This window comes from Centroberyx affinis, unplaced genomic scaffold (genome assembly GCF_046629955.1).
Source record: "Centroberyx affinis isolate AG114_WGS23_722 - 3 ecotype Tasmania unplaced genomic scaffold, CSIRO-AGI_Caff_v1 ptg001338l_1, whole genome shotgun sequence".
Taxonomy (NCBI): domain Eukaryota; kingdom Metazoa; phylum Chordata; class Actinopteri; order Beryciformes; family Berycidae; genus Centroberyx; species Centroberyx affinis.
Window position 1 is genome coordinate 26,798 of NW_027279835.1, and position 21,257 is coordinate 48,054.

Genomic DNA, 21,257 nt, shown 5'->3' on the forward strand with positions numbered 1-21,257 from the left:
CAAAGACACCATGGTTCACCACAGTCCTAATGTTTATTATGGCTGAACCTGCCCACTTTGGAACAGTCCCTCCCCGCATTACGTCCTGCCCTAACATCCTGTTTCAACCGGAACTATCAGTGTGGCTTTAACATTTTCAGTTGGTGGCACCAATTTTGAACTAGAGCTCAGCTTATTGTACATGATACTAGTTCATGTTTTATAAATGAATAGTCAATATGCTCCTGCACTGAATCAAAGCTACTTAGGCCTAAGTGCAAAACAAAATGGTATGCTGTGATATGTCTCATTGATTATGAGATCTTTGGATTGTTCCCTTTTGTCACACACTGTATCTTATACAGCACTGATCTATTTTTGATAAAACTTAGGTGAATGATGCATCCCACCCCTGCGTTCCAGCATTTTCAAGATTACACTGATTGGCCCAAGGGTGGTGCTACAGTTACAGGTCAAAACAAGGTGACATATTTGTCATGGACTGGCCCAGAGGGGGATTGCATCATTCTTCTGGGATGACATGTTTACTGTTGCCTTGTTTATGAAGGATTCATAAGACTTGCTTGACCTTTAACAACAGCCACTTCACACACGGATATATCAAACGTGGGTTATTTTTTAGAAGGCTGGATGTGAAGTTATAGACAAAACATGGTGTTACATCTGGTGTGTCCAGGTAGCTCACTGGGCTATGGCACAGAGTGTGGACTCGTGACCTTCAGTTTGAACCCTACAGCATCCAGTGGCATACTGTCTATTAAAGCAGAAATGCCATAAAGAGAATAGTGGGGAAGTGAAATGTGCGTAGCAGTATGTATGATGTTATGGAAAAGCTAGTGATCATAGTGTGTGTTGTCCATGGCCAGCCTTCACCCCTGCTTGTTTAGCTCTGTGGTAACAGGATTAGAATGATTTCCAGGGTTTTTCTGCAGTGTAGTTTTCTGAGGAGCCGATGCCCAACCCCCTGGAGGAAAAAAAAAAATCACTAAGCTTCTTTTCTCCTCTGTCTGCTCTGCTCTGATAGAGGGGAGGAAGGGGGGGGGGGGGGCAGGGTGTTATACCACTGGATTCCGCAGTAAAGCGTTTCCCCCCCCACACATTATGCAGACACAGTAGCGGGGCCGCACCGCGTCCAAAAGCAGCACAGCGTGTTTTATTGACAATACTCAAACATACACACCTATAGACAGGTGCTGTGGCCGGGTGGGGTCGGGCAGGGTGGGCGGATGCTGCACTGCACCACTGCTGTAAAAGTAATCTGGAACTGGCTTATTGGCCCGGCTGGTGAGTTGACTGATTGGCTCATTGACTACAGGGATAGATGGCTGACAGAGTGACTGCATGGTTAGCTAGCAGACTTCTGACTGGCTGGCAGGCTAAGTGAATGACTGGCTGACAAAATCATCATTGTGGTGTGTTGACATTAATTTTCAACAAATTAAGTGGGTTTTTTTAATGAGCAGCCTTTATTTATTTATTTTTTTTGAATTTTATTTGATAGGGACGATGCAATTTAACATAGTTCCAATACAGAGCATGAAACTGATGTGCTGCACAGAGAGTTTATAGCTATTGCTAATTGTCAACTCTTGTCCCTAGTTGGGCTTTTACATGTTCAGTGTAATTAAAATATTCAGCTTTCAGTATCATAAAACCACAATACACTACAGATATGGAAATACAATAAAATACACATACCACAATACACATACCACAGTACACCAATACACATACACCATACACCAATCTTTGCTTATTAAAATCAAGTAAAAGTTGTAGTACTGTAACTATAAACCTTCGCATCTTAGCTACGATTTTTCTCACAACTTCCAGAATCCTTTTCTTGTAGATGACATCACACGCAGCTGGAGAATATACAGTACTTCTGGGTTCTTCATCAGTTAGTTTACATGGACTGCTGCCATACTGTGACGTGTGTAGTGAGCTATAAGCGATGTTTGCTAACTGTTTGTTACTGTATTCTGTAGAAGAGATGAAGGCAGCTGATCAACTAGGGAGCTAGAGAGCTGAGATCACATTCTAATAAACTGATCATTAATTATTTGTATCTGTCATTGCCACAAATGTGCCATGGGACCTGGGTTTCCATTATCCGGTAATTACCGTTTTTTTTTTACCGGGAAAATCTGTTGACGTCTGAAATATTTAAATCCGTCTGGTGAAAATAATTCCCTCCAAGCACAATTATTGGAACATTGTGCTCCTTGTTTTACTGAGACTGAGTTACAGCAGCAGGTTGAGTTCTACTCCCAGTCTATCTCCTGACCTGCTCCGACGAGTAGCTTTGAGTAGCTTTAAGTCTCTTTCAGTAAAGTAATACTAAAAATTACTCCACATGAGTTGATTTAAGTGACATGAGACAAAACTGGGGAGGATTTACTAAATTGTTTTGAATGTAGCGTAATGTATTAACCAATCAAGGGCGATGTGTGTGTGTGTGGTAGGCCTATGTTGTGCGTCAGGTGAAGGTCAGATGCCTTTGCAGTTTATTTTCATGACTTTTTGCTGGGCTGTGCTTTTTACATATTTACTGTCTTGTTTTTCTTGGTTGTCGGTTGCATATTTAGCAATTGCCAATGTGTGATGATGGTTATCGGGACATGCACGTTCCGCATTTGGCATTGCGTAATGGTGAAAGCATATGGCTATTTGGCAACAAAATACATGTCAGGAACGAAGTAAAGTGCAAATCTTCATAGTAGATGGTGCAATTTTTCTATTTTGCATGGTAATGTGTGTGTGTTTGAGAGAGATAGCGTTATGCACGTGAGTCTATTGACGGGACTTATTTTATTTGGAATATAATGTATAAGCAAAAGTAGCCTACTTTTCAATAAAAAATATTATAAATCTACATGCCTTGATGATGTAATTCTTTATATAGCCTGCCTATCAATTGTTTTTAAGCTCAATAAACACAGATAATATTTGACCGGAATTTCTCCCATTTGTCCGGGACATTGAAATCTTCCAGGACACGTGGACCGGCACGGAAACGGTACACAATCGGTACTTGCTGGAAAATTTGAATTGTATCTTCAGTCATGTGGTTTGGTTTCAGGGACACAAGACAATCTTAGCTGTAAATTATAGTTGGAAAAATGTCAAATTGGAGATATGGGGCATCTGCAGACTATCTGACTGTCTGGCTAACTGGCCGAGTGTCTCTAGATGTGAATCGGTGTTTCTTTTGTACAGGCTACAGCTCTGCATTTCCTTGGGCAGCAGCAATATGCTGACTGACTGACTGACTTTCTGACTGCTGTACCGGCTGACTGACCGAATAACGTCAGTGATGTTTCCCTCAGGTTTGGAAGTTATTTGTGGTGGTGGCAGGCCAGGGCCGACATAACACAGCTGAACAGTGAAAAGGACTGTTCACACATGACAAGAAATGCTGTAACATGTAGCATGATAACTCTACCCCTGCGCTCTAAAACCCATTGTTTCCATTGGCCGGCACCGCATGTCAACAGACTTCCAAGGTGTTGCGTCGCCTTTGAGCCCAAAGTTCAGCCTAGTTGAACTCGTGCGCCAAATGCTGTGATGGAACACTCATCCATCCAATAGAAACAAGAGAAGTAGCCAGCCAGGAAGGAAAAGAAAATGGAGGAAAAGTTGATAGGGACAGTGTCAGAATTTTCCAAATTATTCAACACAATTCTGAAGTTGTACAGGAACCTTGGTAGAAAAGCTCTCTCCTGGAAGCATGTTTCTATGGAAGCCCATTTCCTCCAGTGTGATGAAAAAAAAAAGATCCTGTAAGTCATTATAATGAGAAACTTTCTCAAAATAATGAGAAACTTTCTCAAAATAATGACTTAGTATCTCAAAATAATGACTTAGTATCTCAAAATAATGACTTAGTATCTCAAAATAATGACTTTGTATCTCAAAATAATGAGAAATTTTCTCAAAATAATGACTTAGTATCTCAAAATAATGACTTAGTATCTCAAAATAATGAGAAACTTTCTCAAAATAATGACTTAGTATCTCAAAATAATGACTTGGTATCTCAAAATAATGACTTAGTATACTAAGTCATTACTTACTGACTTACGGGTTTTTTTCCTCACACTGGCAGAAATTGGCTTCAGAATCAGAATCAGAATCAGAATCAGAAATACTTTATTGATCCCCGAGGGGAAATTGGGTTACATTGCAGCTGCTCACATTGTAGAAGTGAATATATACAAGCGTAGAGAAATTATAAGAAATTATAAGAAAAATAGAAATACGAAAGTAAGAAATATGTAAAATATGTGCATTATACTACAATATATAACAATGAGAATAAAAATAATAATAATAATATAGAAATAAGAGAAATAAGAATTCTGTACAATATGCATCATACTCCAATATATACATACACCAGTGTTAATAATTAAATAATTAGTAAGTATTGCACAGTTGAATTATTGCAGTTGAATTATTGCACAAAAAATTGGTATTGCACAGTTAGATATAAGTTATAAGTTATGGGTTATAACTGCTGACCGGGTGAAATAAGTTCAAGAGCTAGTCTACTGACTCAGAGTGTCTGACACTCTGAGGGAGGAGTTGAAAAGTTTGATGGCCACAGGCAGGAATGAGTTCCTGTGGCGCTCTGTGGTGCATCTCGGTGGAATGAGTCTTGCACTGAATGTGCTCCTGTGCTTGACCAGCAAGTCATGGAGCGGGTGGGAGACATTGTCCAAGATGCCATGTAACTTGGACAGCATCCTCCTCTGTGACACTGCCACCAGAGAGTCCAGCTCCACCCCCACAACGTCACTGGCCTTTCGGATCAGTTTGTTGAGTCTGTTGGCGTCTGCTGCCCTCAACCTGCTGCCCCAGCACACCACAGCAAACAGGAGAGCACTGGCCACCACAGACTCATAAAACATCCTCAGCATTGTCCGGCAGATGTTGAAGGACCTCAGCCTCCTCAGAAAGTAGAGACGGCTCTGGCCCTTCTTGTAGAGAGCTTCAGTGTTCTTAGCCCAGTTCAGTTTATGGTCAATGTACACTCCCAGGTACTTGTAGTCCTCCACAATGTCCACACTGACCCCCTCGATGGAAACAGGGGTCACCGGTGTCTTGGCCCTCCTCAGATCCACAACCAGCTCCTTAGTCTTTGTCACGTTGAGCTGCAGATGGTTCTGCTCACACCATATGTTTCTAACCAAGTATGTGTGTTTAAAAATACAGTGGAGATCAGTGATATATGACCTTTGGATGTGATATTTTAGATGTTATATCAGATATATATACACAACACTAACAAGATAACAAGCTAAGAGTCGCTCCTCTACCTGCTTCTATATAAATTCTGCCCGTTTTTTTCATGCTACTCCAACTTCCCCAAGCATCTAGTCGAGAGCTGAGCATACCATGTCCTGTGTGAAAGACCCATAAGGCGTCCATTTGTGTCGGGCTGCTATAAATAACGCTGCGTATGAGAAACGCTGATCTTGGTTCCAGTTAACTGAAGTCACATTCAGCAGAATTCTCCGACTTCCATCACAAATTCCGATTTTAAAAGTTTCAGAAATGGCTTGGATGGATTGATTGTTAATGAATGGCAGCCTTGTGGTTTTTAATGTAGAAGAAGAGTGTCTCCTCATACCAAGCCCCTAGTTGGAACACAGATGGCTAAGCCTGGGCACACACTGCGCTACTGAAGAGACTGTGAAAGAATTGGACATCACACACTGAGAGACTGGCAGTCACAGTTGGGCAGCATGCACATTTGACAGACAGTTGGATTTGAGGAACACACACACACACACACACACACTTGACGACCAGTTTGATTTGAGGATCACACACTCGACGACAAGTAGGATTTGGGGAACACACACTACCCGAGTTCGAACGCCACGCGACATCCAAATCTCGCGAGAACACCGACCTCTCAACACACAACCGGAGCATTTTGCTTTCTGCACTTCCTCCCTGGTGCTCAACTCTCATTGGCTGTTGCCTTGCCTCCATTCAGACAGACTTGAGCGGTTGACCAGCTCACACTACAGGACAACGTCAAGACTTGTCCAGAATCGAGTTTGAAAAGATTAAACATGTTTGAAATAACGGTGATGGTCCTGACTGAATCAGGAGGCAAGAGATCAAACTCCGGAACACTCTCACACACACTACAAGATCATCTGTCATTAGGGCTGCAACTAACGATTATTTTCATTGTCGATGAATCTGTCGATTATTTTCTCGATTAATTGATTAGTTGTTTGGTCTATAAAATGTCAGAAAATGGTGAAAAATGTGGATCAGTGTTTCCCAAAGCCCAAGATGACGTCCTCAAATGTCTTGTTTTGTCCACAACCCAAAGATATTCAGTTTACTGTCATAGAGGAGGAAAGAAACCAGAAAATATTCACATTTAAGAAGCTGGAATCAGAGAATTTTGACTTATTTTTCTTTAAAAAAATTACTCAAACCGATTAATCGATTATCAAAATAGTTGCCGATTAATTTAATAGTTGACAACTAACCGATTAATCGTTGCAGCTCTATCTGTCATCATTAGGCTACACCATGGCCTAAAAGTCATGTAGTGTGTCCCTCTGCTTTACCTCCACATCGACCTAAACCGACTAACCTGCTGTGTGAACAAAGCAGGGATGTGACCAGGAACACAAGAAGCTAGGAAATAGGAATCCCCCATTAGGGATGAGTGGGAGTCATGTGTCCACAACATCCAGAATCCTGTAAAATGACATTCTTGATAGCGTTGTGGTTGCTGACTGTGCGCTAACAGTTGTTTCCCAGTATCTGTGCGTTCGGCTGGGCAGCAGCAATAGGCCGACTGTGTCTGTTGGTTAGTAGCGATATTTATTTAAAGCAACATGCTGTCACCCAGCATAACATCACATAGTGGGGAGAGCGCAGAGACACAGTGGGGGTGGGGGTATACGAGAGAGAGAGAGAGAGTAGAAGGAAAAAGAGGAAGTGCGAGAGCAGGGAAGGAGGGGCGGGGGAGAAAGTTAATGTGTGAGAGAGGCGAGAGAAGAGGAAGCGAGGCACGGGGGGGGGGGGGAATCATTAACTTGAAGCAATTAGATTACGCCACCGGCTCGCTGCACTCTACGTTTTGCTATTCTTGAAGCCTCTCTAGGCAATATTTTTTTATGTAAAACACACCCGTCTTCACAGCCCACACCGCAAAGTAGGGCTGCCCATCCTCCCTCATTTACATGCTGGAGCTTCACCCCCGTTCGCCCAAATTATATTCCGGTGTCGGGTGCAGACACTGGTGGGAAATATTCTCGGTGCACAGGAAGTGACGAATCGAAACGGGGAATTAAAAGTGGTAGGGCTGAACAATTAATCGCAATTTTATCGAAATCGCAATATGGCCTACTGCAATTTTCAAAATCGCAGGAGGCGCAATATTTGTTAAAGGGGAAATACCATTTTAAATGAAATATTGTGGTGCTGCAGAGATGTCCTGGCCTACACATCGTATTCTACAGACTTAAGAAAACATCTTTGTTTGGTACAGATCCCCGCAAAAATCACACCGTAATCATTTTAATGCGTTTTTCAATGAAAATGAGAATAATGATGTAAAAATGATCATTCCCTCTAATATCGCAAATCATATCGCAATTGCAATATCAGTCAAAATAATCGCAATTCGATATTTTTTTCAAAATCGTTCAGCCCTAAAAAGTGGTAATCCTTGAGATTCTTGTTTAAAACATTTTTGCGGGGGAAAAAAAGGTGCAGAGTTGCCTAGTGCAGCTTTAACATGGTTTTATGGGTTGTATATGGAATTGTAGTATGTGTACATCCTGTATGTTAGTTTTTCTGTGTGGGTGAGAGAGTATTGCTTTCTTCACTGCACTTATCCATTCAGCTCATTAACCTCATAAATATGCAATGACCTTGTGGTTGCATCCTGGTGCTTTTAATGTCAGCTTCTCTCTCTCTCTCTCTCTCTCTCTCTCTCTCTCTCTCTCTCTCTCTCTCTCTCTCTCTCTCTCTCTCTCTCTCTCTCTGACTGTGTCTCTCTCAGCTTTGTCGTTATGTAATAATTCAGCATCTGTTGCCAAAGCAAGTGGTGTCAAAGTCTTCCCAATAAATAGTACAACATTAACAAGTAGAGATAAGTGAACAATAGGCAATGAATAAACCAAACAATGCATTAATCACAAGATGAAGCATGTATCAAAAACTACAACATGTATGGTAGGTCAAGAACAATTACTTTTTCGCCAGGATATAATCTAATTTTGTTTCTGAAAATGACTCAAAAAATTGTTGTGATGTTTTTACTATTAGTGCAGTTCAGGAGGAAGTGTAGCTCTGTCTCCACCTCCACCAGGAAGCAGAGTGAACAAGCTCGTCTTATAAAAAATGATGAAAACGTCTGAAAAAATGAAATGCGATGCTTCCATCAGCTGGCTTGAAGTGAATAAACAGGCTTCCGATTCGTAAAACTTAGCTACGTCAAGAAAAACACTTCCATCAGAAGACAAGTGAAAGCTAGCTTAAATGTAAAAACGAATCAATAATAGCTCACTACTAGCCTACAACTTAACAAGTAATGTTCCTGCTAACATACGATCAACAAAGGGTTAAGCCTACTAACAACAGATAAATCCAACAAACAATACAATCAAACAATGTAATGTTGACACGACTTCTCAGGAAAATCGGGGAACTTGAAATGAACTACTTCTAGCTAGCCAAACGCTTCCATAAGCAATCTGAATTGTAGAGAAATGATAAATGGAAAAATCAACTGCAGTGAACTTACTATAACGGTTACTACCACAGGCATTTCAGATATGGCACTTCAACAAGGACCTAATGAAAATCCTACAGCCTCTTAGACACATCAGCAGAGATACTGGCACTTCTACCAAGCGTAAATAGAAAGACGAAAGACGCAGACAGATATTGTACAGATAGTCCTTGGCGGCAAATGTCAGTGCCTCATTATTTACTTGACAAATGTGTTTCCATTGCTATTTGTCGCTTCTTTATCAGCAAAAAACAGAGTAAATTTGAACAAATGCTGTGCCAGTGCAACAGAAACAGCTTTTGGTGGGACAGCAGATACCTTTGCCTTTGAAAATAGTTGCATTCAAAATCCCACATGGTAGGAACACAGCTACTCCTAAGAAAAGACTACAACCAATGCATAGTGCTCACTTATTGTTAAAAAAAACTGACCCGTTGTGACATTTTGTTGTTTCCATTTCCAGTTTCCATTCAGCATTTCTCATTCGATTCATCATAATTCACAAACAAAAAATGCTTTGGATGGAAACCCAGCTGCTGACTCTAACTGCAAGGATCTCCTCAGATTAGGATCACTCACTATGGGCACTGCCTTTGTGTCATGCCTGTTTATGACCAAATATGGTAATGATTAGCTTTTAACCCGCTTATTCAGCATAGTCCAATTTAGCATAATTCCAGCTGTTCTGTTCACCTCCTTCTTTCTCTTACTTGATGTTTTCTTTGCGCTCCTCTTCCTCAAGTTGTGCTTGGTTTGCCCTGCTGTTGCATTAGAGTTCTCACGTATTTACAACACATTATTGAGGTGAAATTTGATGCTGCATTTGTGGATATTTAGTATTAATGGATATGCATTATTTGGAATATCTGTTAGTACCCCAAGAATGCATGTATGGATGTTTGTGTGCGTGTTTGTCCCAACTTAGAAGATCTTGTTAGTGACTTCACTGCTATATAATGTAATCCTTTCATGAGTGAGATGGGAATGCTGAGCCAGGTGTGTTTTGGTGTTTGGAATCTAGTTTTTCTATTCAATAAAATCTCCTCTAGTGACGTCTTTCAGCTCTTTCACATCCTTAACTAAATGTTGAGCTGTTATCGTGCTGAAGAATTCTGTCCCCTGTCCCTGAGATTTAGACCTTTTTTGGAGTATTACTACCTTTTTGTCTTCTTTTCTTTCTTGCCAAAGGTAACGATAGAGCTTGGGGTCTGACTGAAGTTGTGCAGGATGTTTAAGCTCTCCTGAGAACCGTCTTTAGAAGTCAAGAGGGGAATGAAATCATCTGCGAAATGAAGGAATTTAACCTCCTTGTTTCTCTCTGGCTCTATGAGTCATGTTTTGCAGCTGTTGTGCTTTTTTTCCCTGCTCTGTTTGATGCTGCAGCCCTGGGAGGGAGGGAGAATATTGTAATTCTTTCCTACATAATGTTTTATGGCAGAAAGGCAAGATTGTCACATTAGGGCCCAGTTCCTACCCCCAATAGGGAGATAAAGCAGAAAGCCAGCTTGGTATAAGCAGACAACACAGCAAATAATCATCTAGATTGAAAACCATGAGGCTCTGCTTCATTAGTGATCACATCAGGTAGATGGTAGGGATGGGACGATATGCTTATCTCACAATACAATTCAATACATTCAGGATTTAATACAACAACTATACAATGTAATAAAAGTAAAAATAAAAGTTCAATGACAACATAGCATGACTGTACATCCCTTGTAGATGGATTTGAAATCTTTGAAAAATGTTAGCATAATTTAAATGGGAAATGGGACTGTGTGTGTGTGAGTTAGAAAGGTCAATGGATAAGGAGGATGTAACCGAAGGTCAACAAGCCGCCAGTTTACTCTTGGCGACAGCTGGCAACAGCTGTGCAAACATTTATTGTTCACTCTCCGCATAAAGTAAATATATAAATGATGCTTTTATAACTAATGGTGCAAATAGCCTGCATAAACGAATTTGTCGTCTTTGTAGATTTCCATTTTTTACCAATTAAAAAAGAAGGTTGAAAAGGGCGAATTGTGCCATGGCCAGACTGCCTCTACTTAGGCTAAATGAAAAAGAAATGGCAATAACAGAGCTGAATTTGAGCATTTATGATCATTTTATATTAAATATGCAAGGAAATAAAAGAGTAAGTATTCTCGTTTGTGCTGAAATAACTGAAAAATGTTCCGTTTTCAAATGCCAGGAAATTAGACACCGATACGTTTTCGGTGTCAGAAGTCGGCTTTCTCAGCAGTTGGTGTGGAGTCTGGAGGGCATGGAGCCGCCCTGACCGTCATGTAGTGTGCATGCAGCTTCTCATGGAGCGGCGGGAAGGAGTCACACTGGGCGATCTTCTGTGTTCATGTAAAACGAGGCATGCGCCGATCAATCGGGGGGGGCTAATTATAATAGGCCAGTAGACATTCTACACAGGTCAACAATGGTTGAGAGAGAGAGAGATGGTCGAGCGAGCTAGAGAGAGAGAGATGGTCGAGCGAGCTAGAGAGAGAGAGAGAGATGGTCGAGCGAGCTAGAGAGAGAGAGAGAGAGATGGTCGAGCGAGCTAGAGAGAGAGAGAGAGAGAGAGAGAGAGATGGTCGAGCGAGCTAGAAAGTGAATGAAGAGAGGGAGCGGTAATGGCGAGAAAGCCGTTGAATCAGAGAATTAAAACGTTATTTTGTGATTGTTTCACAGCGGTTACGTTCTAAAGCGCAGAGAGAGAGAGAGAGAGAGAGAGCCCCGTATCAAAATACCGGTAGCCTACCTTAGAAAAAAGATTAAAAAAAAAAAAAGATCAATGGAGAAACGTCTTGCTGCTGCTTCTCCTGAGTTTTGTTCAGCAAATTTGAAACTGATCGCTTGAATTTCAGGTCGTACTTTTTTCTCTGTGCCACCATGGCGATCAGCAAATGTGACTGATGTTTGAATGAAAGTAAAAAAAAAAGAAACTGCTTCGTAGCGTCAATGGCAACCGGTTTACGGATTACATATACAATTAAATTTAAAAAAACGAATATCCGAATCCCAAAATTGAAAACCGAATACCTACCCAACGAACGAATATCCGAATAGTCGAATATTCGGGTCCAGCCCTAACTGGTTATTTATGCTTGCGTGCCACTTGATACTTTTTTTTTTTTTTTTTAATAGAGAGCCCATCCGCTCTTTAGTTGCCTGTGTCTTTGCTGTTTTTAATTTCAGAGAGAGTGATTTCATTTCACTCCTTTCTTAACCGAGCCTTTTGAGAGTGTTTGCTTCATTGGATTAATTTGCTATTTTGAACCGTGACTAAACACTGACAGGTCACACATACTCATTTCTGACTAGAATGAGTCAGACACAGAGTGCTTCACTTCAACACCGGTTTCTACAGAAAGTGGGTCTGGGAAAAGTCATAGATGGGTTTTTTTTGCACAATTTTTGAAAACCGCAATATGTCAGCAAAAGCAATGAGCTGTGTTTATGCTTATCAGTCATATTTAATTTCCTCAAGAGCTTTTCCATCAGTTGCAAGTAGTTGATTTTCTTTCTGTCTCTTGATTTTGCTCTTTGTTTGATTCCCAAATCTCTGTCTCTTACAGGACTCTGGCTGCTACTCTGTGGAGACCTCATCTCTGTGTGTGTGGCAGAGTGCGTGTGTGTGTGTGTGTGTGCGCGCGCTCCTGTAGCATCGCTGTGCAGCGTGTGTGATGTCTTCCGACCTGTTAGTGGATTTGGGCGAGGACCCTCCCACCCCGCAGTTAGACCACCTCAAACTGTCCCCGCTAGAGGACCAGCAGTGGCCTCCTGACCTGTCTACCATCAGCAAGTCGGGTAAGAAGGATTCACACACACACACACACACACACACACACACACACACACACACACACACACACACACACAGGACCAAGACAAATTCAAGATGTTTAAGGCAAAGATTACATGCATCATAAAATCCAACATATTGACTATAGCTTGATTCGATTCATTTCAATACATTGTAATAGACACTAAGGGCTGGTAAACTAATATTTACCATTATTACCGGCCAAAATAATTACTATATACTATACATTTTTCATTGAAATATACCACCCTACCCATTTTCAATGCTAGCTCCTATACAGAATAGGGATGGAAAAATGTATTGAAATTCAGTATATCGTAATACAAAAATTTATCTATTTACACTTTTTAATGACATTTTTAAATTGTTGTTTACATTCTAGCAAGCCAATGAGACAAGAGCAGTTTTAATTTCAAACTTTCTCAATCATTTATAAAATGGATCAAGTTTGTAATTCATCATGAAGTGACCCTCTACATTAAATAGCATTGTTTCAGCTAACATTAGGCTAATTAACATCCATAATGATGGTAATATGATGTATAATTACGATAAATAATAAGGTTGGCACACTAGAAGCTCCATATATGAGAGTTTTGCCAAGTGTATGTCTTTGTTTTCATCTTCAGACTTGACCAATACTGATCAATTCTTGGAGTCTGGATGTGTTTTCTGACATTCAGGAAGCCGGTTTATTAATTAATTCAACCCAGCTGATGGAACCAACCTAATTACCATTTTATTTTTCGCGTCACTTCAAACGTTTGCGTGAAACTCACTTGACAGCTGGATGAAAGCCGGCTAATGACTCACGGAAGTAAGTCATCATCACCCCCACTTTGCTGAAAGGAAGCCGTGAATATGTGTTTTATGAAATTCCATCATTTCCTAGCAGTGCAGCACTATGATATATCGTGTTATTCCTGTGTGGATGTATTTCTGAATCTGTGTGTGTGTGTGTGTGTGTGTGTGTGTGTTCCAGAGACGGACATCTCCCAGCGTCTAGCTGCCGGCTCCCCCCATCTGTCCTGGGACCATCCCTTCTATGACATAGCCAGGCACCAGATCATCGAAGTGGCAGGTCAGTCCACCAATCGAAAGCCTTGTGATGATTTTCTCATGTTTCTCTCCTGGGACCGCCCCTATCTCTTTGATTTTATCCTGTGTGTGTGTGTATAGATTATAATAGATTTTCAAGGTAAAAACCCCAAATTAACTAATACAGTTTCCCCCAAATTTTTTGAGTTTTGAGACCTTATGAGTTAGGAGGAACAGCTACCATGGTATTTGATTTTTATTTTCTTGTTTTGTTGGTTCTTCTCTCCAGGATTTTGCAGGATTTCTTTTTTGGGAGTTTTGCTGTAATTATTGCAAGCAAAACTCTTGATTTTGTGGCTTCTCTGAGGGATTTCTTTAAAAAGAAATACTTTTGTAGTGTTATTTCTGGTAAAAGTATATGGTTGACTTGGATTCCCAGTTGTGAAGATGTGCTTGTTGAATGCTGCTTTGATCAGGGATAAAATTGTGACGATTTAAAGGGTTCAAGTTAGGGCTGGGTGATCAATTCAATATTATCGTTTATCGTCTTTCAGTGGAATCATATCGTGATGATATGAAGATATTTTAATATCGTGACACACATTGCTGCTGTCTAAATTGATGATGACAAGCAAATTTTACTTAAAAAGCAAATTTTACTTAAAATTTTACTTGATAAAATGAGGTATGGTAGGAATATTATTTGAAAATTTCTGTTTTGTTTGACATCACACCTAACATTACCATTCGGTTCAATGAGATGAACATTCATTTGATTATTTAATGTGATTTTGCATACATGAACCATATCATGATATATATTGATATCGAGAAAAATCCTTATGATTATCATGATATTGATTTCAACCACATCGCCCAGCCCTAGATCCAGTCCAAAACACTATCCATCCATTTTCTAAAAAATCTGTCTATGCGAAATCCATCAATCAAGTTTCCAAAAATACACATAACTGTTTTCTAGGTGAATGTGTGAAGATGAAGATGTAATAGTAACCCATATTGGACTTTAAATTCATGCTAGGCAATTTTTGTAAGAGTATGCATCTGTTTTTTCAATCACTTTGGAACAAAAACTCTTCATTTGTAGAAATTGGTGTGGCTTAATACTAATTAGTTTAATGTTGGTAGTGTTTAATGCCTGTCTCTCTCTCTCTCTCTCTCTCTCTCTCTCTCTCTCTCTCTCTCTCTCTCTCTCTCTCTCTCTCTCTCTCTCTCTCTGTCTGTCTGGTGTCTCTAGGCGATGATAACTTTGGCAGAAAGGTGATAGTGTTCAACGCCTGCAGGATGCCCCCGCACCACGAGCTGGACCACCATAAACTGTTGATGTAAGTGCCAGTCCGGGCCCAGCGCTGGCTCACATGCAACTCAATAGCCTCTTATCCACTGCCACACTCAGCTCTCTCTCTGTGTAATAACTCATAACACTGAGTGCATTCATAATCCAGAGCAATGTATACTCAGATCTCAGGGTGAAGGAGTAAATTTAATAATCATACTCATTGGTTTTGGCTCTATATGCTGTAGAAATGTCCCTAATTAGATAAAAAGCGATCTGCTGGGAACTGAAGCTGGTCCTTTAGAGGCATGTGGAGGCGGTTAGTGTAACTGCAAAGCATTTTTTAGATGATGATTCCATGACTTTGTTATTCTTGTGCGGTACAAGCAGTTTTCCATAGAAAACCGATGGTCTAATTAGGAGCCAATGGGAGAGCTGAGGCCTCCAAAGGCTACTTTTATACCAGAAAAGACCTTGGAGAGAGACTATTAAACTTAGATTGTTTTATTAACCCTGTATGTTAATGTAGCGGTTCTCAACGTGGGGTCCGGGGACCACCAGGGGTCCTTGAGGGGATAGGGGAGGGTCCCCAGCAAATTGATGAAATGTTAAACTTCACCATTATCTCATTTATAAGAGGTTAACACAATTAGAGAGTGTGAAAGAATGACTATTATCATAGTTTCACTGTTATCTCTCTACCTACAATACAGATAGTCATGGAATTCTGGACAAAATCATACAATATTGTCAGATTTGGGTCCGGGAGACAAAATCTCATCAAATGGGGGTCCATGGCGCTAAATTTGGGGGCCTTGATATGAGAAAGGTTGAGAATCACTGTGTTAGTGTATTATGGAAGCCCTTTTGACACATAGTGAGGGGGAAACAATGGTGATCAATTATAGTTCATAGACACATCCATCTGTATCCATGAAGTACTTTGCATTGAGTACTGCAGTTTGTCATTTGCTCATCCAAGTACATTGATAAAGTCTCCTTGCACAAAATATCTCTTTCAGCTGTCTCTCTCTTATATTATAGCCATGACTAGAACCAAGCACTGATCTAATGTCCCTTACATTTGAGACCCATGTCCAAGTAAAATTCAATGTTTATGTTCTGCATGTTGTTGTCGTTTTGCAGGTATCTCAAAGGGACATTGGATCAGTATGTTGAAAGTGACTACACGCTGATCTATTTCCATCACGGGCTGACCAGTGACAACAAACCGTCTCTCAGCTGGCTCCGAGATGCGTACAGGGAGTTTGACAGGAAGTAAGTTCACACACAGGCACTGATCTAAGCCTCAGTCTGGCCTGAGATTCCCTTTTCGGAGGATTCGTTTTTTTTCCTATGTTCTGTTTGTCAGTTGGTGTGTTGTCAGGTTCTCCCGCACATGTCAGCAGTCTTATATTATGTGTTTTTTTTAGATGTCTCTGTCTGTTTTCAGGTACAAGAAGAACATCAAGGCTCTGTATATCGTCCATCCCACCATGTTCATTAAGACTCTGCTGATCCTCTTCAAACCACTCATCAGGTTATTATTATTATGAGTATTATTACTAAATCCATGTTGCAGGATCATGTTACCCCTAATGCAGCTTCTCTACACACAATTGCAGAATTTACTGATTACTTATAGGCTTTCATTTATTATTGTTTTATGTTTTACAAAGCAAAAAAAAGCACTATATAACTTTATATTATTTGCTATTAGTAGTAATAGAGTTATGATTTCAGTTATCATCAGTATATTTATTAACAGTCTTGTTAGCATCATATGTTTTTTTGTTACTTCCTGTTGTTGGGATGCTAAATGACATAGAATGCAATTTGTAACCACCTCCTGTTCCTGTTGTGGTAACAGATGCAACATTAAGAAATGCATAGACATTTTTCTCTGTAGTCTAGTTATTTTCTATGCCACATGCTTACATTGTTGAAAAAACAAATCCTTCTGCACAGCAATAAATGGCAGTTTGCCTTGTCAGCATTCCTCATGGAAAGCAACAGGACTGCTGACTGTAAGCTCAGTAGTTCTGTGGTTTCAAAGGAAAAATGAATGAATTATACTGTCTGATACTAACTATACATACAAGTGCAATACTAGCAATTGACTTTTTTCGTCTCATTTTTAATTGTAGTCCATTTTTCTTTACCAAACACATTGTGGTAAAACTGTTTTTTATTGGCACTTCAACATTTAACACTTTAAAGCGATTAATAGGTACCATTTAGGGCTGAGCAATTTTGAAAAAATATCTAATTGCGATTATTTTGACTGATATTGCAATTGCGATATGATTTGCGATATTGAAGGGAATGATCATTTTTACAAACGTATTAAAATGATTATGGTGTGATTTTTGCCGGGATCTGTACCAAACAAAGATGTTTTCTTAAGTCTGTAGAATATGATGTGTAGGCCAGGACATCTCTGCAGCACCACAATATTTAATTTAAAATGCTATTTTGACACATATTTTGCCCAAATATTGCGCCTCCTGCGATTTGAAAATTGCAGTAGGCCATATTGCGATTTTGATAAAATTTTGATTAATTGTTCAGCCCTAGTACCATTAGCCACACGGTAGCTTTTAGCCTTGAAGCAAGCAGTATGCTGTGTGTTCAGTGAGGAATGCTACCAACAGGCTGGTTTCACCATAGCTTAGGAGCAACACCCAGCAAATACACTCTTCCTGGGAAAGAAAAAAGAAATGCTGCGTTCACATTGTGTCGTGCAAAAAGCCAGACTGTCTGGGTCACAGAATGTCAGTCAACCACAAAAACAAACTTCCTACTCATTGAGGTTCAGCCATTCAATGCACTGATAACAGTAAAAACAGTGTTGTGTGACTGTTAGTCAGTATTTCATTTCAGAATAGGTCATATTTTGCATTTAAAAAAAAATATCCCCACTGTAGGTTGTAAACCAGATTGTGTGTGTGTGTGTGTGTGTGTGTGTGTGTGCAGTTTCAAGTTTGGCAGGAAGCTCAACTACGTGAGCTATCTCAGCGAGTTGGAAGATGTGGTCAAGTGTGAGCAGCTGGTCATCCCTGCCCGCGTTAGAGAGTAAGAACTGACACGTGATTTGATTCTATTGATAAATTCTGCACAAATTATAGTCTAATTATATTTTCCTTCGGTTTCAAACGGCATAGATTTCCATATATTTCCATATTGTGCATATTTTTTTTCCAGATTTTGTATTCATTTTCTTTGTCTCAGTATGTTGAACTGCTGTCATTTTGCACACTGCACATGGTCTTTTTTTTCTTTATTATTTACTATTACTATTTGCTGCTACAACCACTCAATTTCACTATTTTCAGTCATAGCTAGTGCACAACAAGCTTGTTAATAACTTGTGATATACAGGCAACTTATGACTTATGGCTGTTTATCATCATCTAACTAAATCTCTATGTCCAGGTATGATAATAAGCTGAGAGCCTCCCTGAAACCGACAGCCCAGCCTCCCATGTCTCCTCCTCGCAGCCCCCCCCTCCCCAACCAGGTCTTTGGGGTTCCACTCACACTGTAAGTCTCTACCAGTCTACTGACCTGTCTGTCTGTCTGTGGGTCTTTCTGTCTGTCAGCTGCTGCCCTCCACAGATTCCACAAACCAGCGCTAATAGAAATGTTGTCATTGGCTCTGATGCTCCATGCTAACTCTTAGCATACACTATGTTGATTGATAGCGGCTCCATGCTAACACTTTAGCATACACTATGTTGAGTGATAGCGGCTTCATGCTAACACTTTAGTATACTCTATGTTGAGTGACAGTAGGCTCCATGCTAACTCTTGGCATACACTATGTTGAGTGAACATAGGCTCCATGCTAACACTTTAGCATACACTATGTTGAGTGACAGTAGGCTCCATGCAAACACTTGGCATACACTATGTTGAGTGATAGTAGGCTCCATGCTAACACATTAGCATACACTATGCTGAGTGATAGTCCACTAGCGTTATCTCAAAAGTGAGAAAATGAGAACTTGTAGCAGCTGTAAAGCTAAATGCTATGATATGATATGATATGAAATGATATGCAGTGACAGTGTCTATGCTCTCATCACTTAACGGTTAAGTTGACCAAGTGGACAATTCCCCAAGAACTGGGTGTGTTCCTTTAATGGTACTGACAAGATATTTCTGCAATCAACGCCTAGATTTGGAGCCTTGCTAGCTCCTGGCTTGCTTCTCTAACCCCTTGCTGTGTGTGTGTGTGTGTGTGTGTGTGCGTGTGTGTGTGTGTCAGGCTGAGACAGAGGAGTCCAGATGGTGATCTAGTTCCTGTGGTGATGAGAGACACCATTGGCTTCCTGTCAGAGCAAGGTGACTAATTGCGTTGTTATTATCGTCATTAACCAAATTCTTCAGAAAACTAGAATTGTTATTGGCATTTCTATTATTATAAGACACAAAGGTTAGACCGATATATTGGTTTGTCAATATATGGACAGATATTTTATTAAATATCAGATATCAGCCAGTCTGTGTTGTCCATCTCTGGATGCAGTTTGATTGATCAATACAGTGGTTGTCTATGGGAAGCCTTTAACCTGAATTGATTCTGATGTGATAATTTGATTATCATTATTATTGTTATCATTATTATTATTAATATAAGTAGTAGTTGTAATAGTAGCCTGGGTTTGAGTTTTAGTGCTGCTTGGTCTACATGCTTTTCCAAGAATAAAATTCAGGGGAAAACAGTCAATTAAAACAGTATTTTATTTTTTAAATGGTCAAAATTGTGTGTGTGTGTGTGTGTGTGTGTGTGTGTGTGTGTGTGTGTGTCAGGTATGGAGATAGAGGGCATCTTCAGACGTTCTGCCAATGTCACCCTGGTGAAAGAGGTCCAGCTCAGATACAACTCAGGTAGGATCAACCCGCCTGCTGGTTTCTAACCAAGCTGCAAAGGTGGAGCTTGTCATGCTTTTCACCTCAAATGTGGCAGTCAGCCTAACTTTAACCTCAGTGGAGGAGTTAACATGCTTAAACCTTCCCTTCAGTAGAGATGGAACAAAGAAACAACATATGATATGGCAGTTTTTGACATTGCAGCTTGCATCTTCTAGGTTCTTTAAAGGCCTCTTCTTTGGACTGGTGGTTGCTGTGGAATTAGACAAACTAGGCAAAATCCAATTATTTTTTTCTAATCTCGTGTGTGTGTGTGTGTGTTGTAGGTGAGACGGTGAGTTTCAAAGAGATGGAAGACATCCACTTGGCTGCAGTGATTCTGAAGACATTCCTGAGGGAATTACCTGAGCCTCTGCTGACCTACCAGCTCTACAACGACATAGTCAACTTCAGCTGTAAGCTATTATTATTCTTATTCTTATTAGTAGTAGTAGTAGTTAGGGCTGGGCGATAATTCAATATTATCATTTGATATGAAGAAATTTTGATATCGTGACACACATTTCTGCTGTCTAAATTGATGATGACAAGCAAATTTTACTTAAAATTTTACTTGATAAAAGGAGGTATGGTAGGAATATTATTTGAAAATTTCAGTTTTGTTTGACATCACACCTAACATTACCATTCGGTTCAATGAGATGAACATTCATTTGATTATTTAACGTGATTTTGCATACATGAACCATATCGGGATATATATGTTGATATCGAGAAAAATCCTTATGATTAGCATGATATTGATTTCAACCATATCGCCCAGCCCTAGTAGTAGTAGCAGTAGTAGTAGTATTACTACAACCTGAACCATGTGTTTCTATACAAAATGTGTGTTTTTTGTGCTCTAGCTGTGTCCAGTGACAGCCAGGTGATGGCTATGAAGACGCTGTTAGAGTCGCTTCCAGAGGAAAACTACGCCTCCATAAGATACCTCATCACATTCCTGGCACAGGTACAGCTAACACACAACTACTGGAACATACAGTACTCACATAACATGAACACACATAGCCTCTCCCTGAGATACAAACACACAGTAGGCTTCACTTGCTAGCGCAGTTTCATGTTAAAATAATTGTTTAATGATATTACCGTTAGTCTCGCTCTTATGAGGGAGACTTGCTGTCTACTGTATACAGTGGTCAGTTATGTCATGACAGCTAGTATGTCCTTCACATGACAAGATATGGCTTTCACATGACTCCACATGCCTGATAGCTGCTGCCCCGAGACAAATAGCCTTGTAGCAGGAACATCAGGCACATCCAGAGACTTAGGTCAGCTGACACATGTACCATTGTCGCCCTGGATCATCAGATTGGTCCCAAGGAGTCCATGTACAGTATCTATTTTTACACGCTTGACCACTGAGTGAACTCTCGCTAGAC

At 40.2% G+C, this 21,257-nt stretch overlaps 1 protein-coding gene across 1 annotated transcript in view; it reads left to right on the forward strand.

Annotated features, from left to right (window-relative positions):
• Positions 1-21,257, forward strand: part of arhgap1 (Rho GTPase activating protein 1) — a 29,627-nt gene that overhangs the window by 1,339 nt on the left and 7,031 nt on the right. Inside the window, exons 2-12 of the mRNA XM_071525800.1 lie at positions 12,352-12,583; positions 13,582-13,680; positions 14,896-14,983; positions 16,081-16,212; positions 16,388-16,474; positions 17,911-18,009; positions 18,370-18,477; positions 19,205-19,281; positions 19,750-19,827; positions 20,136-20,264; positions 20,718-20,821. Of these exons, the coding sequence (XP_071381901.1) occupies positions 12,460-12,583; positions 13,582-13,680; positions 14,896-14,983; positions 16,081-16,212; positions 16,388-16,474; positions 17,911-18,009; positions 18,370-18,477; positions 19,205-19,281; positions 19,750-19,827; positions 20,136-20,264; positions 20,718-20,821 (1,125 nt within the window). The 5' untranslated portion in view covers positions 12,352-12,459. The remainder of the gene's footprint in view (positions 1-12,351; positions 12,584-13,581; positions 13,681-14,895; positions 14,984-16,080; positions 16,213-16,387; positions 16,475-17,910; positions 18,010-18,369; positions 18,478-19,204; positions 19,282-19,749; positions 19,828-20,135; positions 20,265-20,717; positions 20,822-21,257) is intronic.